Source organism: Theropithecus gelada, chromosome 6 (assembly GCF_003255815.1).
Source record: "Theropithecus gelada isolate Dixy chromosome 6, Tgel_1.0, whole genome shotgun sequence".
NCBI lineage: Eukaryota > Metazoa > Chordata > Mammalia > Primates > Cercopithecidae > Theropithecus > Theropithecus gelada.
The window spans coordinates 16808761-16829068 of record NC_037673.1 but is presented as its reverse complement, the minus strand read 5'-3'; the positions used below and the strand labels follow the sequence as shown (position 1 = coordinate 16829068).

Here is a 20308-nt window from a genome sequence, read left to right as displayed (position 1 = left end):
GGGGTGCTCTTAAAGTTTACCTTTGAATTAGCCACAGAAGAGGGGCTCACTGTGTGTATGTTAAGGGTGTATTTATTTCAATTTTTTTTTTTGAGTCGGAGTCTTGCTCTGTCGCCCAGGCTGGAGTGCAGTGGCGTGATCTCAGCTCACTGCAAGCTCTGCCTCCCGGGTTCACGCCATTCTCCTGCGTCAGCCTCCCAAGTAGCTGGGACTACAGGCGCCGCCACCTCGCCCGGCTAGTTTTTTTGTATTTTTTTTTTTTTTTTTTTTTTTTAGTAGAGACGGGGTTTCACCGTGTTAGCCAGGATGGTCTCGATCTCCTGACCTCGTGATCTGCCTGTCTCGGCCTCCCAAAGTGCTGGGATTACAGGCTTGAGCCACCGCGCCCGGCCTCAATTTTTTTTTTGGTGGGTGAGAAGGCACTTGGCATGTCTGTTTTAGCTGAGTCGTACTCACTTTTACAAAGAAACTGTTAGGAGCCCCAATATCAGTTCATTCATTACTAGGAACTGTCTTAAAAAGTAGTAGAATATATTTTTTTTTTTTTTTGAGACTGAGTCTGGCTCTGTCGCCCAGGCTGGAGTGCAGTGGCCGGATCTCAGCTCACTGCAAGCTCCGCCTCCCGGGTTTACGCCATTCTCCTGCCTCAGCCTCCCGAGTAGCTGGGACCACAGGCGCCTGCCACTTCGCCCGGCTAGTTTTTTTTTGTATTTTTTTAGTAGAGACGGGGTTTCACCGTGTTAGCCAGGATGGTCTCGATCTCCTGACCTCGTGATCCACCCGTCTCGGCCTCCCAAAGTGCTGGGATTACAGGCTTGAGCCACCGCGCCCGGCAAAAGTAGTAGAATATTTTTTAAATAAATATTTATTGGCTGGGCGCAATGGCTCACACTTGTAATCCCAGCACTTGAGGAGGCCGAGGTGGGTGGTTCACTTGTGGTCAGGAGTTGGAGACCAGCTTGGCCAACATGATGAAACCCCATTTCTACTAAAAATACAAAATCAGCCAGGCATGGTGGTGCATGCCTGTAGTCCCAGCTACTTGGGAGGCTGAGGTGGGAGGATCACTTTAACCTGGAGGTGGAGGTTGCAGTGAGCCCAGATCACGCCACTGCACTCCAGCCTGGGTGACAGAGTGAGACTCCATCTCAATAAATAAATAAATAAATACATACATAAATAAATTTTCTTAATTTTTATTAACATTCAAATTGACCTCATCGCGTGTATGCTAGTGCCATCCTGTTGGATCTTGTTAATTATTTCTATGGAACTGTGCTCTAGTGATCATCACCACACCCCGGGTGATGCTCAGAGCAGACGTGATGAATGTCAGTCTCTTCTAGTGAGGTTTCCATGGAGGCGCCAAGCATTTCTTCATTCATTTGTCCTTCCAGGAGTTCACTCATGGGGCATAGCTGTTACTGAGGAGCCACAGTCTTGTAAAGCTGCTAGTGTGAAAGAGGATTCTGACATCTGCCTCAGATGGCTTTCTAGTCCCAACTTGTGGCAAGATAGTTATTCTATTATTTCAAGAGAAATGGGAAAGGGAAAGGAAAGGGTGGTTTGGATTTGGCGGGGGATGTGGGGGGGCGGGGGACACTAAAAAGGCCCCTGTCTCCGGATTTCCGATTCAGTGGATGTAAGACCACAGGAGACATATGGAGAGCCATATGTCAGCCTAAGACTCCCAGCCAAGTGGGCCTGTGAGCACTGCAGCCCCGAATCGCACAGACAGACCCACCTGGTCATGGCTACAGCCAGGTAACTGGTGGACATGATGACTGTGGGAAACTGATTCCCAGATGGTGGAGAAAAGCAAATAGGCTCTGCCTTTCTCCTTTCACCCCAGAGCGCTTAGAGCAGCCCCCCTGCTCCTGTGGGGAGGGACTGGGGTCGGGGGAGGACAGAGGTGCCCGAGGAGGCCCCTCTGAAACCCTGCGGCAGGGAAATGGATGGAGAGTGTTCGCAGTATCCCATGTGAGAGCTGATTGAGGATGAGTTAAGAAATTATGGCTCACGGTCTCTGACGGGTTCTGTGTGTTGGACTCTGTGCCAAGAGCTTGCCAGGCATCAGCACATTGAAACCCCGACAGCCCTTTGATGTGGGTGCTCTATGATGATATCTGCAGGTGCCACACACAGAAAGCCATTTGCGGGGAGGGTGTTCTTCTCACTAGTAGTTTGTACCCATTATCTTTTTTGTAGTTCTTTGTTTTTTTTAACAAATGGAATTACATGTATATGAACAGCTGAATTCTCTGTGTGTGTGTGTGTGTGTGTATTTGTCTAACGGGAGGGAGCACATGGGCCAGATGTACTGTCTTCCCGTTACCTAAATTCTAACAGGACTAATAATGTGTTAGGCTATAGAAACAGCTTGGATAGAGTGTCTGTCTGTATATTCAGTTAAACAGATAGGGATCATGATGGCTTGCAGTTAATTGAAATGAAGCGGCTGCTTAATATGGAAACAGAGCATTTAAGATTCACATACCCAATAAAACAATCTGATCTGTGACTAGAACCACTATTTGTGGACTCTTCTAAATAACTTCATAAAAGTTCCAGAGTTAGAATTTAAAGATCATTATTTCAGCATACAGAATATCATTTAAGAAGATTAACAGAAGGGAAGAGAACAATCTATTTTAAAAGATCAAATTGGCGTCCACACTTAGATCCTTAAATAATTGCCATTGATAATTGCTTGTATTTATTACAGTCAGTGGAAAAAATGAGAGCATGACTAATACATCACTTGCTAGACAGAGCTGCTAAAGAAGAAAGTAAAACATCAAATGAGATCATTGTGCATATATATATATATGTGTGTGTGTGTGTGTGTGTGTGTGTGTATGTATTAAAACGGAAGGAGGTTGGCATTTTCATGGTATTTAAAAATAAGGGGGAGAGCAGGGTGGATCCTAAACAGAAAGCTCCAATTATGCAATGCTGATGTGAACAGAGAACTGTATTTATCTAAATTAATTCAGGAAACAGAGACTTTAACAATAGATTTCTCATTAAAATGTGTTTTGATTTTAATAGCTCTCTTCAGCAGTTTTTTAAAGTGGGGGTTGAAGCTGTGGGAATTAAGAGAAAGTAGAATATAGAAATAGGAGTTGCTGGACACAGGCGCCCTGTTTAGATTTCCTTGGGCATGATCTGCCCCCTGCTGGCTAAAATGTGTTTTACTACTTTAAAAACATTCTCATGCTTGAGAAAATAAGCCTGTTTGAATTATACAGAACTTCATAGTTCAGTTTTTCTCCTGCTTTATAAGTGAACATCGATTGGACAGGCTCCTCTGCTACTTGGTGGCAATGCCAGGTCCCTAGGCTTCTAGTTAAAGCCTCTTTCTTTGATCTTATTTTCAAGATTGTTGCCTCTCTTAATGTCTAGTTTCAATTTTGCCATTTTTTGTGTACATTTAAATGAATGCTCATGCTATTACGGTTTTGAATATGTGTGTGTGTGTGTGTGTATATATATATGTAAAACTTACTTGAATTTTCCATCTCATAAGGTCAGTGTTTGACTTCGGTTGATCTCTAGTACAATTGACACTGACTCTAGTTTTCCATACACAGTATACACCAGGCAGGGTTTAGTTTATTATGGTGTGTTAGTGCGTTTTCACACTGTTGATAAACATATACTCAAGACTGGGCAATTTACAAAAGAAAGGTTTAATCGGACTTATAGTTCCATGTGGCTGGGGAAGCCTCACAATCATGGTGGCAGGCAAGGAGGAGCAAGTTACGTCTTACATGGGTGGAAGTAGGCAGAGAGAGTGAAGAAGACGCGAAAGCAGAAACCCCTGATGAAACCATTAGATCTCATGAGACCCACTCATGACCACAAGAACAGCATGGGGGAGGCCACCTCTGTGATACAGTCATCTCCCACCACGTCCCTCCCACAACATGTGGGAATCATGGGAGTACAATTCAAGATGAGATCTGGGTGGGGACACAGCCAAACCAGATCATGTGGTCTTTGCAGTATGTATGACTTCTTACGGTGAATAATATAGACAAGGCCTGTGGCTAATTCATCTTTGCAGCCTGGTACCCAGGACAGTGTCTGGGAGAGGACCAGCATTCAACAGCTGTCAGTCAAAGGATGACTATATGGAATGACTGTTGGTTCCGGATCTTTGCTTGCTTTGTGTGTTTTGGTTTTTCAAAACTTGAGTGATTTCTACTTAACCATGTCCTGGATTGATAACTGAGTGTTTGGTTTTTTTTCTACTTCTCCATTTAGAGGTGATAGTGTAGGAATGCTGAACAAAACTTGCATCCTCAATTAGAAAGGCACCAAGCAGAATAAGGCTTGAGGACATGCTCTTGTAATACAGCAGATGAAAGAGGTGGAGTGGGAAACGCAAAGAAAAAGGAACTGAAATTCATTGAGAGACTTATTCTTGTGTATTCCTCAGAGAGGTCCAAAAGGCATTTTCTGTAGGGAAGCTGAGGCTCAGAACTGTTTGGTAGACTTACTGAAGAAACTTCAGCTGTTAGCCACAAACAGGATTTGAACTTCAGTCTCTCTGCCTGTGAAGTCTATGTTTTGTTTTGTTTTGTTTTTTTGAGATGGAGTCTTGCTCTATTGCCCAGGCTGGAGTGTGGTGGCACAGTCTTGGCTCCCCCTCCCAAGTTTAAGCAATTATCCTGCCTCAGCCTCTCAAGTAGCTGGGATTACAGGCATGCACCATCATGGCTGGCTAAGTTTTTTATCGTGTTTTTAGTAGAGATGAGGTTTCACCATGTTGGTCAGGCTGGTCTCGAACTCCTGACCTCAAGTGATCTGCCTGCCTCCCAAAGTGCTAGGATTACAGGCATGAGTGAAGTCTGTATTTCCAGAACAGACTCTTACTTTCTGGTACAGCTTCATAACATAAGGGCTTTGTTTGGCTTCCTAAAACCTTTGCACTTAATCCTTTAGGCAGTAGAGAAGTTTCCTAAGTTCACTGAACAATTGAAGGAGTGATCCGATTTATATTTTGAGAAAATTGTGTGGATCAAGGGAATTGATTTGTAAGTAGTGTTATAGGTGCCAGCAAAAAGTTTTGTGTAAAGAGCCAAAGAGTGTATATTTTAGGCTTTGTGGGCGAAAGCACCTCTGTTGCAACTAATGAACTCTGCCCTTGTAGTGTGAAAGCACTCAGATAGTATGCAGATGCACAGCCTGCACTGTGTTCTAATAAAACTTTATTTATAAAAACAGGCAGCAGGTCATAGTTGAGGACCATTGTTTGCTGACACATGGGCTGGATCTAGAAAACTGCCAGCCTTGGTGTGTGCGGCTGGGAGGCTAGCGTGTCCTGTGCACAAAAGGCCCTGCTCGTATCAGGTTGCTTTTCCTTCAGATGTGTCCTGGATCCCTTCTCTCTGCTTGCCTGAACACATTGCTGCATCTCTGAGCCTCCTTGCCCTGGATTCTTTGACCTCTCTCTCTACTGGATTGTTGATATTATTCAAAAACTTTTAGTGTGTTCCATCTTGGAAAAAAATACAAAAGATGCTCGTTTGGTTCCACACCCTCATTCAACTACTCCTTTATCTCAGCAAGCTGCCCCCTACCATGGCGCCCCATCCTATATTTCTTCCTAGCTCTCCATGGCCACTCCTCAGCTCCTCAGTCATTTTTCACCTCCTGTCTTCTCACCCACCTGCGTTTTCTTCTCTGAGTCTGCAGGACTCCTGAAGTTTATACAACCTGAACTTCTCATTCGAGTCCCAGACTTAAGTCCTAGTGCCCCTTAGGTGTCATCACTGAGATGTCTCAGGGGTGGCATGTTCTAAAGTCCGTGTCATTTTCTCCCAGAAACTTGTCCCTCCTCTTGTGCTTCCCAATCTCAGCCAGTAGCCTCTCCATCCTACCCTGTCCCAAGCCTGAGATCTGGAAGTCATTCTTTTTCCCACCCTAAATTAAGATAAACTTACACATGGTAAAGTATGCCAGTCTTAAGTATCCAGTTTGATGAGTTTTGGCAAATGCACAAACCTGGTGCTACCAATTCCTGGATCATCATGGTAGCAAACTCTCAGGGGCCCCAGGAGTCATCCCTGATGCCTCCTCATCCATCACTTGCTGCCCACCCCCTGGCCAGACCCCTCAGCAATCCTGTCACTTGCCCTCCAGTCTTTCTTGGGCCTCTCACTTCATCTCTGCTGCCCCTGTGACCCTTCCCGCATCACCCTTTTGGTCTCCCTGATTCTTTCCTTGCCTCCTTTCTGTCCATTCTCCACGCAACAGTCAGAATGATTCTTTGGGGCCTGGTGGCTCATGCCTGTAATCCCAGCACTTTGGGAGGTCAAGGCAGGTGCATCACCTGAGGTCAGAAGTTCAAGACCAGCCTGGCCAACATGGTGAAACTCAGTCTCTACTAAAAATACAAAAATTAGCTGGGCGTGGTGGCAGGCACCTGTAATCCCAGCTACTCGGGAGGCTGAGGCAGGAGAATCGCTTGAACCCAGAGAGGTGGAGGTTGCAGTAAGCCAAGATTGCACCACTGCACTCCAGCCTGGGCGACAGAGTGAAAGTCACACACACACACAAAAAAACCAATTATTTAGAACCTTAAATCTGATCATGATACTCTCCTGCTTAGGAACTGTCCTATGACTTTCCATTGTGCCTACAAAAAATTCTCACAATTTTTAAGACAGCCTATGGCCCCACATGAGTGCTTTGGGTTCGTTTTCACATTTTCATTATTATAGTTAGAATTAAAAAAATATATATGTACACACACACACACACATATATATGTATATATATATACTCCTTTTGGTTAATCTGAATGAACACATTTTTGCCAAAGCCTGAGTTCGTGTCGGCCAGCCTGTTGGCACGAGGCATAGAACTGTCATTGCCTTGGGCTAATGAGGAGCAGGTGGAGCTGCAGGCGGGAGGAGGAGGAGATGGGTTAGACAGAAGTGCTCTACCTGCAGAGTCTGTGACCGTGACATTAGTATCTTGGGACATCCGGCATATTTCTGGGTTTTTGCAGTTTGCGAGTTATTTACTTATATTTCTTCTTTGCCCTGTTGTTTGTAAAACACTTCCACAGCCCAATATCTGAGTAGTCACCACTTATCTCCTGGTAGAGTCCTAGCTGAATTATGTGGGAGGCTGCCTTCCGGAGTAGCAGTTCTTCAACCTGGCTTCATAGTAGAATCATTAAAAAAAAAAAAAAAAGAAAAAAGACAGGGTCTAGCTGTGTCACCCAGGCTAGAGTGCAGTGGTGCAATCTCTGCTCTCTGCAACCTCCGCCTCCTGGATTCAAGTGATTCTCCTGCCTCAGCCATCCGAGTAGCTGGAACTACAGGCACCCACTACCATGCCCGGCTAATTTTTGTATTTTTAGTAGAGACGGGGTTTCACCATGTTTGACAGGCTGGTCTCGAACTCCTGACCTCAAGTGATCTCCCCGTCTTGGCCTCCCAAAGTGATGAGATTACAGATGTGAGCTACTGCCCCTGGCCAAAAAATATATATTTTTTAAATACAGATAATACAGATGACAGAGTTCTATGCCCACAGGTTTGGACGAGGGACCTATTGGACCTATTAGGTGGTTCTAATGTGCAGCCAGGGTTGAGAGCCACCATTGCAGAGCTCTGTGCAAATCTGAGGGTTTTTCCACGTTTTACTTGCACAGCTTGAGTACCCCTTATCTGAAATGCTTTGGGCTAGGCATATTTCAGCTTTCAGGTTTTTTCCATTTTTTTTTTTTGGATTTTGGAATATTTGCATTATACTGGTTGAGCATCCCTCATCTGAAAATCTGCCCCAGAGAACCCAAAAGAGCATTTCCATTGAACATCATGTTGGCTCTAAAAAAAGTTTCAGATTCTTGACCATTTCAGATTTCATATTTTCAGATTTAGGGTTACCCAATTGGTATAATGCAGATATTCTCAAAATCCAAAATCTGAAATCAGAAACACTTCTTGTCCCAAGCATTTCAGAAAAGAGATCTTCCACCTGTATGAGAGACTGAAAGAGACTGATATCCATGACTTGGTCCATCTCCAGCCATATTTTTTCTCAATGTGTCGTACACTCTTCAGGCATCTTTACGACGACGAGAATCCTGGGTTTTCTTTGACCAAGCCTCTGCTGTAGAGTTTGAAGAGTATTGTATCTTCTCCATGATTGTATTTTTGCCATGTTCGGTGAGCCAAGGTAGACTGACTGCTATAACAGACAGCCCTCAAATCCTAGGGGTATAACACAGGGATGGTCTATTTCTTGCTCGTGTCACAGCCCCTGGTGGGTAGGCAAGGGACTGGAGTCTACTCTGTAGGCTTCTTTGGTTGCAAGATGTGCCATCTCTGAGGACACTTAGGTGGCAAATGGAAGATGGAACCCAGAGAACCGTGAAGGAGGTTTTTAGCTACCAGGCATAGAAGTGGCTGATAGCCCCTTGGCTCAGTTGTTCAACTGGCTACACTTGGTCCCCTTGTTACTGACTGCCTGCCGGTTTTTTTGTTTTTTGTTTTATTTTAAATTATTTTTTTGAGATGGAGTCTGGCTCTGTTGCCCAGGCTGGAATACAGTGGCGCGATCTCCATTCACTACAACCTCCACCTCCCAGGTTTAAGTGATTCTTCTGCCTCAGCCCCCCGTGTAGCTGGGATTACAGACGTGCGCCACCATGCCCTGCTAATTTTTGTATTTTGAGTAGAGACAGGGTTTCACCGTGTTAGCCAGGCTGGACTCAAACTTCTGACCTCAAGTAATCCACCCGCCTCAGCCTCCCAAAGTGCTGGGATTACAGGCACGAGCCACTGTGCCTGGCCTCTGCCTGCCGTTTTTACTGCAAGGGAGTCTAAACATTTGGGCTTCTGTGTGCCCGAGGAAAAAGAAGTAGGTTGAGGAACACATAACATTGTTTCTGCCTCACCATTTTCACTAGACAACTTATCCCTCTAGTTTTTGTTTTAATAACTCAGCCACCAACAGCTGCCACATCAATATAGATACGTTTTAAATATGGAAGATGATTTAAATCATTTAAATAATTCCTTGAAACTGTCTCTCTTGGTTTCTGTGAGTCATTCCATGCACTGTTATTGGATGCATCCCACGTGCCAGGCACTGGGCCGAGCAGATGCCCGTTACTCAGTGTATGCTGAGCTTTGTACTGGGAAGATCCTGGTGACTAGTAAGGGAAACCCCAACTAAAGGTGGCCTAATCTATGCTGCCTTTTACTATTTCAGACCACACGAGGCAGGGCAGTTTCAGGGATGTGGGTTCAGCCCCCACTCCCACTGGGCTTGCCTCTGATTTTCTTGACTTTTGCTTTATGATTTCAAGACAGGTTTAGATTCTCAGATCTTTGTTGTCTGCTGCAAAGGGGACATTTCCGTCTGGTGTCGTGTGTGTGTGCAAACCTCCCCTAGGAGCCCACAGTACCCTTGCCATTACGACATTACGTCTTCGTGGAACCGTGACACTGGCCCCTGCCCAGGACTGTCGCTAGTAGAGTGGGTGAAAGGACTGCGGTTGTCTAGACCAGTGGAGATCCCTGGGACCCCTGCATCCAGCCCAGCATGTTGGCGTCATCTCTGAATCATTTCCTCTCTTATTACATGCAATTAATTCACATTTTTTGCTAACCTCTTTCCTGATAACATCCCAGCTCTTGGTACTCCACAGGACTTCTCTTTAGAATGCAAAAGGGGCTCATCTGCCTATCCCAGCATTCAGCGGTTGCCAGCGTGCTGCCTCGTGGTGGCGTTTGTATGGCTGTGCTCTTGCTTATCCCTTTGGTTTACCTTTCTCATAAGTTTCCAGGCTCTTTGCTGCTGCTTTTCTCTCCACAGCACCAAGCATGGTGCCATATGCCAAATGGATGGGATTTCTCCTTTCGTTTATTTCTTTTTATTTTTTTTTTTTTTGAGATGGAGTCTCACTCTGTCACCCAGGCAGGCAGGCTGGAGTGCAGTGGCGTGATCTCGGCTCACTGCAAGCTCCGCCTCCCGGGTTCACGCCATTCTCCTGCCTCAGCCTCTTGAGTAGCTGGGACTACAGGCACCCGCCACTATGCCCAGCTAATTTTTTGTATTTTTAGTAGAGACGGGGTTTCACTGTGTTAGCCAGGATGGTCTGGATCTCCTGACCTCGTGCTCCGCCCACCTTGGCCTCCCAAAGTGCTGGGATTACAGGCGTGAGCCAACGTGCCTGACCAGGATTTCTCTTTTCAAGTCTCTCTCATGTCCGTGTCTTCCTCACCATCTCCAGCCTGATTAACTGTGTTTGGGACCTGGCCACCGCGGGCCTAGACAACAGCAGCAGCTGGTCTCCCGAGGGACCCTTCGGTCCTTCTAGAGCTTTTCCTCCAAAGCTGCGTTTTTTACAGGTGACCTTGATGAGGTCATCACCGCCCTCTGGCTCCTGCACTTGCCTCTGAAGCATCCAGCTCAACCTTAGCTCGTGTCTGCTGCCGCCTTTCATCTCAGCCCAGCTGACCTAATCAGGCCTGGATCTCATTCTCCCATAAGAATCTTTCCCAGCTTCTGTGGCTTCTGTGCTTTCTTGGCCTGACTAATGTTTGCCCGTCTCTGAAGTCATAACTCATTCCTTATTTACTTCTGTCCTTTGCCTCCCTTCCTTCTGGATTTTTTGTTCACTTGTCCTTAACTATCACTAACACGTGACCTCAGCAGGACTTTGGATCAGGCAGACCTGGCGTTAAGAGTCTGACTCGGACACTCAGCCATGCTTCCCTCATGGATTATTGTGAGAATATCATGATTTAGTGTGGGTTGTGTACCCGCAGGTTCATTGCCTTGTCCCCTCAATAATATTCATGAATGATTGCATTTTTACGCACTTGTACCTGCTTTAAGTTTCCCAGACAGATCATGTTAGTGAGTTCCTGCATTTAACCAAATGTTTACACGGTGGAGGTGTTTGGGATGAACGAAATGAAGATCCCTCTCTCCCAGAGCTTCCCTTCCCTGTAAAGCACCATCCATCTTACGACCTTTCCTTAGGAAGAGGTAGTTCTGTTTGCCTCATTTGCCAAAAGCGGCGAGTAAGGCCAGACACAGTGTAGCCAGCAGGAGAAAGGACTTTTGCTTTCTTTTAACTCAGCTCTTTGGAAACAGGCATTTTGATCTCCCTTTTCCCACCTTTCTACCATTGTTCCGTTGAGTAATTACGGTGCCATTAACCAAAGCTGTTTTTGTTTGTTTGTTTGTTTTTAATTATAGTTAGAAGCACAAACTTTTGCATTTTATCTTTCAGTGGTGAAAGTGGGGCAGGTAAAACCGAAAGCACTAAATTGATCCTCAAGTTTCTGTCAGTCATCAGTCAACAGTCTTTGGAACTGTCCTTAAAGGAGAAGACATCCTGTGTTGAACGAGCCATTCTTGAAAGCAGGTATTTGTTTATCGATTTTCTTGTTTCCAACTAATAGGATTCACTTTCCTTATGGTATGGCTTATTTAAGAAAGGGTTAAAATTAGTTGGTCGCGTTTCTCTTTTTCTTGACTTCTCTTTTACAATTCCTGAAGAAAAGATCTTGCCATGCACATAGTAATATCTAATGAGCCCAGCAGCAACTCCTTCTTGCCTCCTGCCCCTTCATTGTCAGGCCAGGTCTGAAATGGGGACTGAGTGGTACCCAATGACCGTCTGCAGCCTCCTTCCTACCCGAGAGCCTTTGACTCCAGCTTCACGTGTGAAGCACCTGGATCAGATAAGGCACTTGTATTGGAGTTTATGGAGAAGAATAAACTTGACTAGCTTTCTGGAGGCCTTGTCAGCAGCAGAAATGTCACCCCCCAGCCACTGTGTAAAAGGGGGTTTAGTGTGGAGACGAGCAGGGTTCACTTCAGCATCCACTGTTTAGAGGCTTAACATGAGCAGAACGGACCTCTTGTGTGCAGAAGATCAGTGATGCATTCTCTAACAGGGAGCCTCAGAACTTAGAAAGAGGGCTAGGTGTCACCCAAGTTGTTGTATAAAATATGTCATTGCCTGATAGATGGTTTGTGCCTTGTAAGACTTTAGAACCAGTAGGGACTTTATACATCCTATTATTTAGAGATTTGTCCAGGGGTCAGCAAACCACAGCCTCGTGCCTATATCCTGCAGCCTGTTTTTGTTTTTTAGCATGTATACACTCCATTTAAAAACCGTGGTAAAATATACCTAGCACTAAATGTGTGTTAACTATTTTTCAGCGTACGGAGCAGTGGCGTTGGCATTAAGTACATTCACGTTGTTGTGCAACCATTGCTGCCATCTGTCTCCAGAACTTCATCTTCCTCCTGTAATCTGTTTTTATAAATAAAGTTTTATTGGAACCCAGCCACACTCATGAGGAGTGTTTACAGCTGCTTTTAGGCTATAGTGGCAGAGCTGAGTAGTTGCAACTGAGACCCCATGGTCTGCAAAGCCTAAAACACTTACTGTCTGGTCCTTTCCAGAAAAAGTTTGCCGGCCCCGATCTAGTCAGACTCCATCTTACACTTGGAAAAGACCCAAATAAATTAAATGAGTTGCCCCCGGGGACATACAACAAATAGGTGAAATTTCCAGGACTGGAACTTCTTCAGTTTCTATAATTGGGGTGGGGGCTTTTTCTGTGTAGTCCCTGGATTGTGCATGTAGGGCCACACTCACTTGTGCAGGAATGAGCCACTGCGGTCCCCTTGACTGTGGCATCCTTTGGCAGCACAGCTGTACTCGCTAAGATGGGTATGCGGATAAACCCATTTCAACAAGCATTTTGAAAATCTGGCTCTTCTGGAAATAAACATTGTCACCCTCAGTCCTTTTGGTTTCAGATTTTTCTTGCAGTTGTATATTTTGACATTTGTGAGAAGTGCTGTTGCTATCTTCAGACCCGCCCTTATTAACGCTGTCTGCTGCCCTCGCTGTCTTCACAGCCCCATCATGGAAGCTTTCGGCAATGCGAAGACCGTGTACAACAACAACTCTAGTCGCTTTGGGAAGTTTGTTCAGCTGAACATCTGTCAGAAAGGAAATATTCAGGGCGGGAGAATTGTAGATTGTATCCTCTTTCATTTATTTTTTATCTATAGTATTAGAAACTGTTCTCACTAATTATAAGGATTGAAAAAGAATGTGAAACGTGTCTTTCTCTGGTTCTTTAACGAATTAGAGCAGTTAGTTATTGCTCTAATGTTAGTATACTTTACCTGTTAATTTTTCTGTGAGCTGGACATGGTGTATGTGCCTATAGTTACAGCTACTTGGGAGGCCGAGGCAGGAGGATTGCTTGAGCCCAGGAGTTAGAGACCAGCCTGAGCAACATAGCAAGACCTTGTCTCTTAAAAAAAATAAAATAAAATAATTTAAAAAAATTATTCTGTGTGGCTGGGGGCGGTGGCTCATGCCTGTAATCCCAGCACTGTGGGAGGCCGAGGCAGTCAGATCACTTGAGGTCAGGAGATCAGCCTGGCCAACAAGGTGAAACCCCACCACTACTAAAAATACAAAAATTAGCCAGGCATGGTGGCGTGTGCCTGTAATCCCAGCTACTTGGGAGGCTGAGGCAGGAGAATCACTTGAACCCAGGTAGCCGAGATCGCGCCACTGCACTCCAGCCTGGGTGACAGAGCAAGACACTGTCAAATAAATAAATAAATAAAATAAAACAAAAATTCTTCTGTGAAATAAAGAACCATATTTGTTTTATAAATGTCTGATATAATTTCCATAATCTGAAACATTGAATTCATCATTAAACCTCAGGTATTTGTTTGAAATCAGCTGTGTCAGTCAGTCAGGTACCTGACAGGGTACCATGTGTCAAGCCTGGAATTGGATTTAGATGAAATAGTCTAAGCTTTGTTTGCTTGTCTGTTGGCACTGGAAGCTTCTACGTCAAAGGAACAGGGAGCTGTAATTATTTGGGCAGCAAAGAATAGAAAATGAAAGACTAGTTGAGCATGGCATAGCTTTGTTTTTTTCCTTGACTTGCCATTGCTTTTCACATGAAGATTTATTAGAAAAAGTAAGTAAACGTGATTTAATCCACATTTTCTTCCATAATAACAATTTTCAGAAATTATTGGTTTGTGTGAATTAAGCACAGGAAACATCTCTGAATATAAATCTGATTTATCTTCCCAGAACCGAGTAGTAAGGCAAAATCCCGGGGAAAGGAATTATCACATATTTTATGCACTGCTGGCAGGGCTGGAACATGAAGAAAGAGGTGAGTGAGTGGGATGACAGCTGGGTAATGCGGACTAGCAGCTCATTTTCCATTTAAATAGATGTCAGTATATGAGAGGACATCTGTTTTAATGTTGACATTCCACAGATAGCAATGAAATGTACATTATGCGAACACCAAAAAGATGCTGAATTTACAGTAGGGAGAAATAATAGAGGGAGAAAATTATCAATAGAGAAACCTTGGATTTTGTTTTTGAGTCTTGGTACATTTTTAATGTAAAGGATGTTTATGGAAAATATATAACATATTACAGCCGGTTTCACTTTTCAAACACCCTGAATAAAGTTAATTTCTAAATATTCGAGTTTTGGCTGGGTGCAGTGACTTATTCCTGTAATCCCAGCACTTTGGGAGGCCGAGACAGACGGATCACTGGAGATCAGGAGTTCGAGACCAACCTGGCCAACATGGTGAATCCCCATCTCTACGAAAAACACTAAAATTAGCCAGGCATGGTGGTTCACGCTTGTAATCCCAGCTACTCAGGAGGCTGAGGCAGGAGAATCACTTGAACCTGGGAGGCAGAAGTTGCATTGAGCTGAGATTATACCACTGCACTCCAGCCTGGGTAACAGAGCTAGACTCCATCTCAAAAAAAAAAAAAAAAAAAGATTTTTAAAGAGAAAACAGTAAAACAGGATCCTCATCACGTTCTTTCAGTAACTGTTTTTAATCATCTCATTTCATTTCACTAATTGTTTTCTGTTTTCCCTAGATGATAACTAAGAGGGAACTTTACTATCTTTATGGGAGACTGTTAGGAGCAGAGAATTACATAGATACTTAAAAAAATCAGAGTGAAAACTCTGAATTTTGTCTTGTCCTGGACAACTGTGACGTCGTGTTTTTCTTTGTCTTCCTGTAGAAGAATTTTATTTATCTACGCCGGAAAACTACCACTACTTGAACCAATCTGGATGTATAGAAGACAAGACAATCAGTGACCAGGAATCCTTTAGGGAAGTTATTGTAAGTTACTTTTGAATTTTTTCCCTATTAAGATATTAGATACTGGCTGGGTGCAGTGGCTGTAATCCCAGCACTTTGGGAGGCCGAGGCAGGCGGATCACGAGGTCAGGAGATCAAGACCATCCTGGCTAACACGGTGAAACCCCATCTCTACTAAAAATACTAAAAAATTAGCCGGGGGAGGTGGCAGGCGCCTGTAGTCCCAGCTACTCGGGAGGCTGAGGCAGGAGAATGGCGTGAACCTGGGAGGTGGAGCTTGCGGTGAGCCGAGATGGCGCCACTTCACTCCAGCCTGGGCAACAGAGCGAGACTGTCTCAAAAAATAAAAAATAAAAAAAGGTATCAGATACCCTATTAAGAGGGACAGATTTCATTTTCTGTTTCCAAATATTTTTAAAAATAGAAATAGAAGTAATTACATTTGGACCAGTGGGTGAGAAGAGGTATTTCCTTCTTGTTCCAAGTTCCAGGCTGAAAGGGATTTGAGAGGACTCCTCTTTCCTTAGAAGATGAGCGAGCAGTGTGTCATTCAGGGCAGATGGGTGGTTTACTTGGGACAGTGTGTTCAGAAAGTGCATCTTCCACCCCCCAACCCCCCCCAAACCCCCCCAAAATCATGGGCTTCACTCTGGAACCCCCAGATCCTCCATTTTGTGGCTTACAAGTAAGATTTATTTGAAAAACAAATTCTGTAGCTAAAAACAAATCTGCCAGCCATTGGCCCAGGTGACTGTTGCAGAATTTTGCTCCTTTGTTCAGCTAAAACCTGGGGTCTTGTCACACGATCAGGAAAACTTAGGCACACGGACACATTGAAGGGTGAGTAGAACAGGGTTTTATTAGGTGAAAGGAAAATGGCCGGGCGCAGTGGCTCACGCCTGTAATCCCAGCACTTTGGGAGGTTTGGTAGGTCACGAGGTCAGGAGATCAAGACCATCCTGGCCAACACGGTGAAACCCCATCTCTACTAAAAATACAAAAAATTAGCCGGGCGTGGTGGCGGGAGCCTGTAGTCCCAGCTACTCGGGAGGCTGAGGCGGGAGAATGGCGTGAACCCGGGAGGCGGAGCTTGCAGTGAGCCGAGATCGCGCCACTGCACTCCAGCCTGGGAGACAGCGAGACTCCATCTCAAAAAAAAAAAAAAAAAAAAAAAAAAAGGAAAAAAAGAAAGACCCTCAGCAAAGTGGGAAGGGTTCCTGCTAACAGGCCCCCGCCTCACATATTGATTCCCAGGTCACTAAATGAGCGGAAGAGAGCAGGCTTCTCTTCCCCATGGAAGAAATCCCCATGGCCCCGCCCACTTCCCCCAGTGTGCATGTCAGGCTCCAAGTCCACTGTGGGATGCCCAGACAAGCCCTGGGCAGGTTCCCTCATCGACCCAAAAGCATCTAATGTGAACGTTCTTGGACCGATTGGAGATTCCCCGGGGACCCCATTTTATCTGCCTAAGCATTTGGCTGTCTCACTGTTAAAGTATCATCCGGTCCTTGTGGCCTGTGATAGCCATTTCTGGTTGCACGAGCATTAGTCATCCTGTCTCTGCGTTGTGGCATGCCACGGTCTCTTGCAGGGGCTTTGTTACAAGGTATCTGCGTTTAAGAGAGCCCAGTCATCGAGCATTACGAACAGCCCCACCCAATCGAGTCTGGCCAGGAGATTTCATCACTGTGATCTTAAGTTCTTTCCCAGAGCCCTTACTAGAAGAGTTAGATGCAGCCGGGCATGGTGGCTCATGCGTGTAATCCCAGCACTTTGGGAGGCCGAGGCAGGTGGATGACGAGATCAGGAGTTTGAGACCAGCCTGGCCAACATAGTGAAACCCCGTCTCTACTAAAAATACAAAAAAATTAGCCGGGTGCGGTGGTGGGCTACTGCAGTCCCAGCTACTTGGGAGCCTGAGGCAGGGGAATTGCTTAAACCTGGGAGGCGGAGATTGCAGTGAGCTGAGATTGCACCATTGCACTCCAGCCCGGTGACAGTGCAAGACTCCGTCTCAAAAAAAAAAAAAGAAAGAATAGTTAGATGTAATGCACCTAGGGTCGAGTCATTATCATTATCATTCTAGTCATCACAAATGCAGCTGACATTTATCGAGCACTTACTGTTCCGAACTTCATGTGGAGATTACTTTCCAATCACTGTCAACGATCCTCTGAGGATAGGAAGTATGGTTGTCTGCATTCTAAGACTCAGAGAAGTTAGTGACCATCCTAACCTTACCTAGTACCTGGTGCAGCCCGTATTCACACACAGTCTGACTCTGGATCCTACACTCTAAACCGCGAGGCAGGTAATACCTGGTTTCAGTGCACCTCAGATTTCACCTCCTAGGCTGCTGCTGGAAGACTAACAGCTCTTCATTGTGTATTCCCTTTCATTCTCGTAGATTATTTGTTAGGACTGCCTGTGGAATGAAATCAAAGTATTTTTAACAAATGGATATAAATCATGCATCATTTCTCTATGGCTAACATATGTCTCCTTAAGTTGAAAACAAAATTCCAAACAGACTAGGCTATAATACATGATTGTTTTCCACTCTGCCTCCCTTTTAAAGATGTCACAACCTGCCATTTATAATGCAGAGCGGTTTCCCGCTCCATCTCTTCTATCTTCTAACCTGTCAACAAAAAGCCTCCTGCAGACTGCACCTGTTGGCATCTGCCTGCAGAGTTGTGGGATTTGGCTTTGCACACTGGGTTTTATGAAGTGTTTTTCTAAGTCTTTTAATTATCTTTTCCAACTTTATGTTGGCCCTTTAGACCTCTCACTACTCAAACCTTCCACCACGGTTCATTTATTACTGTCTGCTGAAAAGATGATGTGTTAAAATAAATTCTCATTCTCGTTTTTGAGGAGCAGGACCAAAAAAAAAAAAAAAGACTTGTCTCCGGGTTATTTTCCTATTTTATTTATTTCTTGTTTCTTTCTTGAAGTAAAGAACAATAATTGGTGAAAAAAGAAGTCAGACAAGACGCCTGATTATCCACATCGCAGTGTCACTGCAGGTCCCATCACCTGCGAGCTCGCTTGCTGGCCGCTAGGGAGCACTTGGCAGTGGCAGCTCCCTTGCCTGGGAAGGCCCTGAGAAATCAGATACTCTGGTGGTACTCTGTGTTCTCTCAGGACATCGTTTTCCACTTCAGAACTGTCTGTTCTTTTTGTCAGCTACAAGTAAACTTTTGGAAGTTGGCTTCCCCTCAGTGATTGCTAGCTTTTATTGCTAAATGGAAGTAATAGGTTTTGGCATTTGAAATTTGATTTTATGACAAAAGGATATGTCAGTCATCTAGAAAGGAAGAGAAATTTATACATGAAATTGACATAATGAGCATACCTGACAAATGTGTTCTAGTTAGTACATTCTACTTAGAACAGATATTTATAGATCCTTAAATGTCTAATTTGCAATTACTTTTTAGTGTTAGTCTAGCAGGTGTATCAATGAAAACTTAGCTGATGTTTGTTAACATCACAAACATGACATTTTTGCTATAATAATAGCAAAATTTAACGCGTTACTCTTTAACCTTGTACTGGAAATTCTAAGCAGTGAAGCAAAAAAGAAAAAGAAAAAAAAAGGTATCACTTTTGGGAAAGAAGGAGGAAAATATATTCTTTTCTATACAATACAATTTTCTCCTCCCAAACCTATGAGAATCAAGAATTGGGGGATAGGTGGGGTGCGGTGGCTCATGCCTGTAATCTCAGCACTTTGGGAGGCTGAGGTGGGCGGATCACTTGAGCAGAGTAGTTCAGGACCAGCCTAGGCAACATGGCAAAAACCTGCCTCTACAAAAAAATGCAAAAATTAGCTGGGTGTAGTGGCACACCCATGTAATCCCAGCTACTTGGGAGGCTGAGGTGGGAGGATGGCTTGAGTCTGGGAGATGGAGGGTACAGGGAGCCGAGATTACATCACTGCGCTCCAGCCTGGGCGACAGGGCCAGACCCCATCTCAAAAATAAAAAAATAGGAAAAGAATTGGGTCATGCCGGTAATTCCAGCACTTTGGGAGGCCGAGACAGATAGATCATGAGGTCTGGAGTTCAAGACAAGCCTGGCCAACATAGTGAAACCCCGTCTCTACTAAAACTACAAAAATTAGTTCAGCATGGTGGCGCATACCTGTAGTCCCAGCTACTCGGGAGTCTGAGACAGGAGAATTGCTTGAACCCAGGAGGTGGAGGTTGCAGTGAGCTGAGATTGCACCACTGCACTCCAGCCTGGGTGACACAGCAAGACTCCATCTCGAAAAAATAAACAAACAAAATTAGCCAGGCATTGTGGCATACCTGTAGTCCTAGCTTACCTTGGAGGTGTGAGGATTATCTGAGCCCAGGGAGTTCGAGGCTGTAGTGAGCCATGATCATGCCATTGGACTCCAGCCTGGATGACAGAGTAAGACCCTGTCTCAAAAACAAAAAACATGATTCTTTATATCAACTTTAATGTTAGTGTATTCTGGCAGTAGGACCTTTTAAGAATTTTGCTTATTTCATTGAGAATTTGCCTTAATGTATTTTTAAAATTTATCATTGGTCACAATAAACATTAATATAAAAAAGTACCAATGAGGTATTCTGAACAGTTTTAGGAGAGACTTGGTGTTTCCTGGAGCAGAGGCAATGAACCTATGCTAAATTTCATAGGCATTTCTTATACAGCCCTTCAAATTGCATCTTAAAGTGTTAGGTCAGGATGAAAAGCTATTTCAAGTTGGTGGTAACAACTAGTTTATTTTATTGCTTGCATTTGGCCCACCAGGATGGTGGCTGATGAAATGTGTACGAAGTAACAGGAGTCTTTGCTGAGTGATCATCTGTTTATTCTCTTACTCCACAAATATTGAACGTTTACTGCGTGCCTGGCACTCAGGGCAGGGGTTTCCTGACTGCGTGGACCTTCCTGGGTATATCCTTGGGGTTTGAATGGTGTGTGACTTTGTGTATGCATGCATGAATTCAATCATCATGAGTCAGATTTTATCAAAATTTAAAGGACTGACTTTGTACTTTAATGTTGCAAAACTTGGAAGTGTCCGTCTCTTTCAGTGTTGGAAAACTTGGATGGTCAGCCAATTTTATATTATAACGTATTTT

General features: G+C 44.4%; 1 protein-coding gene across 2 annotated transcripts in view; it reads left to right on the top strand.

Annotated features, from left to right (window-relative positions):
* The window catches only part of MYO10 (myosin X), a 276883-nt gene that overhangs the window by 143931 nt on the left and 112644 nt on the right, over nucleotides 1-20308 (top strand). For both annotated transcript variants that reach the window (XM_025387276.1, XM_025387279.1), the window contains exons 5-9: nucleotides 11270-11404; nucleotides 12919-13043; nucleotides 13996-14009; nucleotides 14129-14213; nucleotides 15103-15206. In XM_025387276.1, the coding sequence (XP_025243061.1) occupies nucleotides 11270-11404; nucleotides 12919-13043; nucleotides 13996-14009; nucleotides 14129-14213; nucleotides 15103-15206 (463 nt within the window). The remainder of the gene's footprint in view (nucleotides 1-11269; nucleotides 11405-12918; nucleotides 13044-13995; nucleotides 14010-14128; nucleotides 14214-15102; nucleotides 15207-20308) is intronic.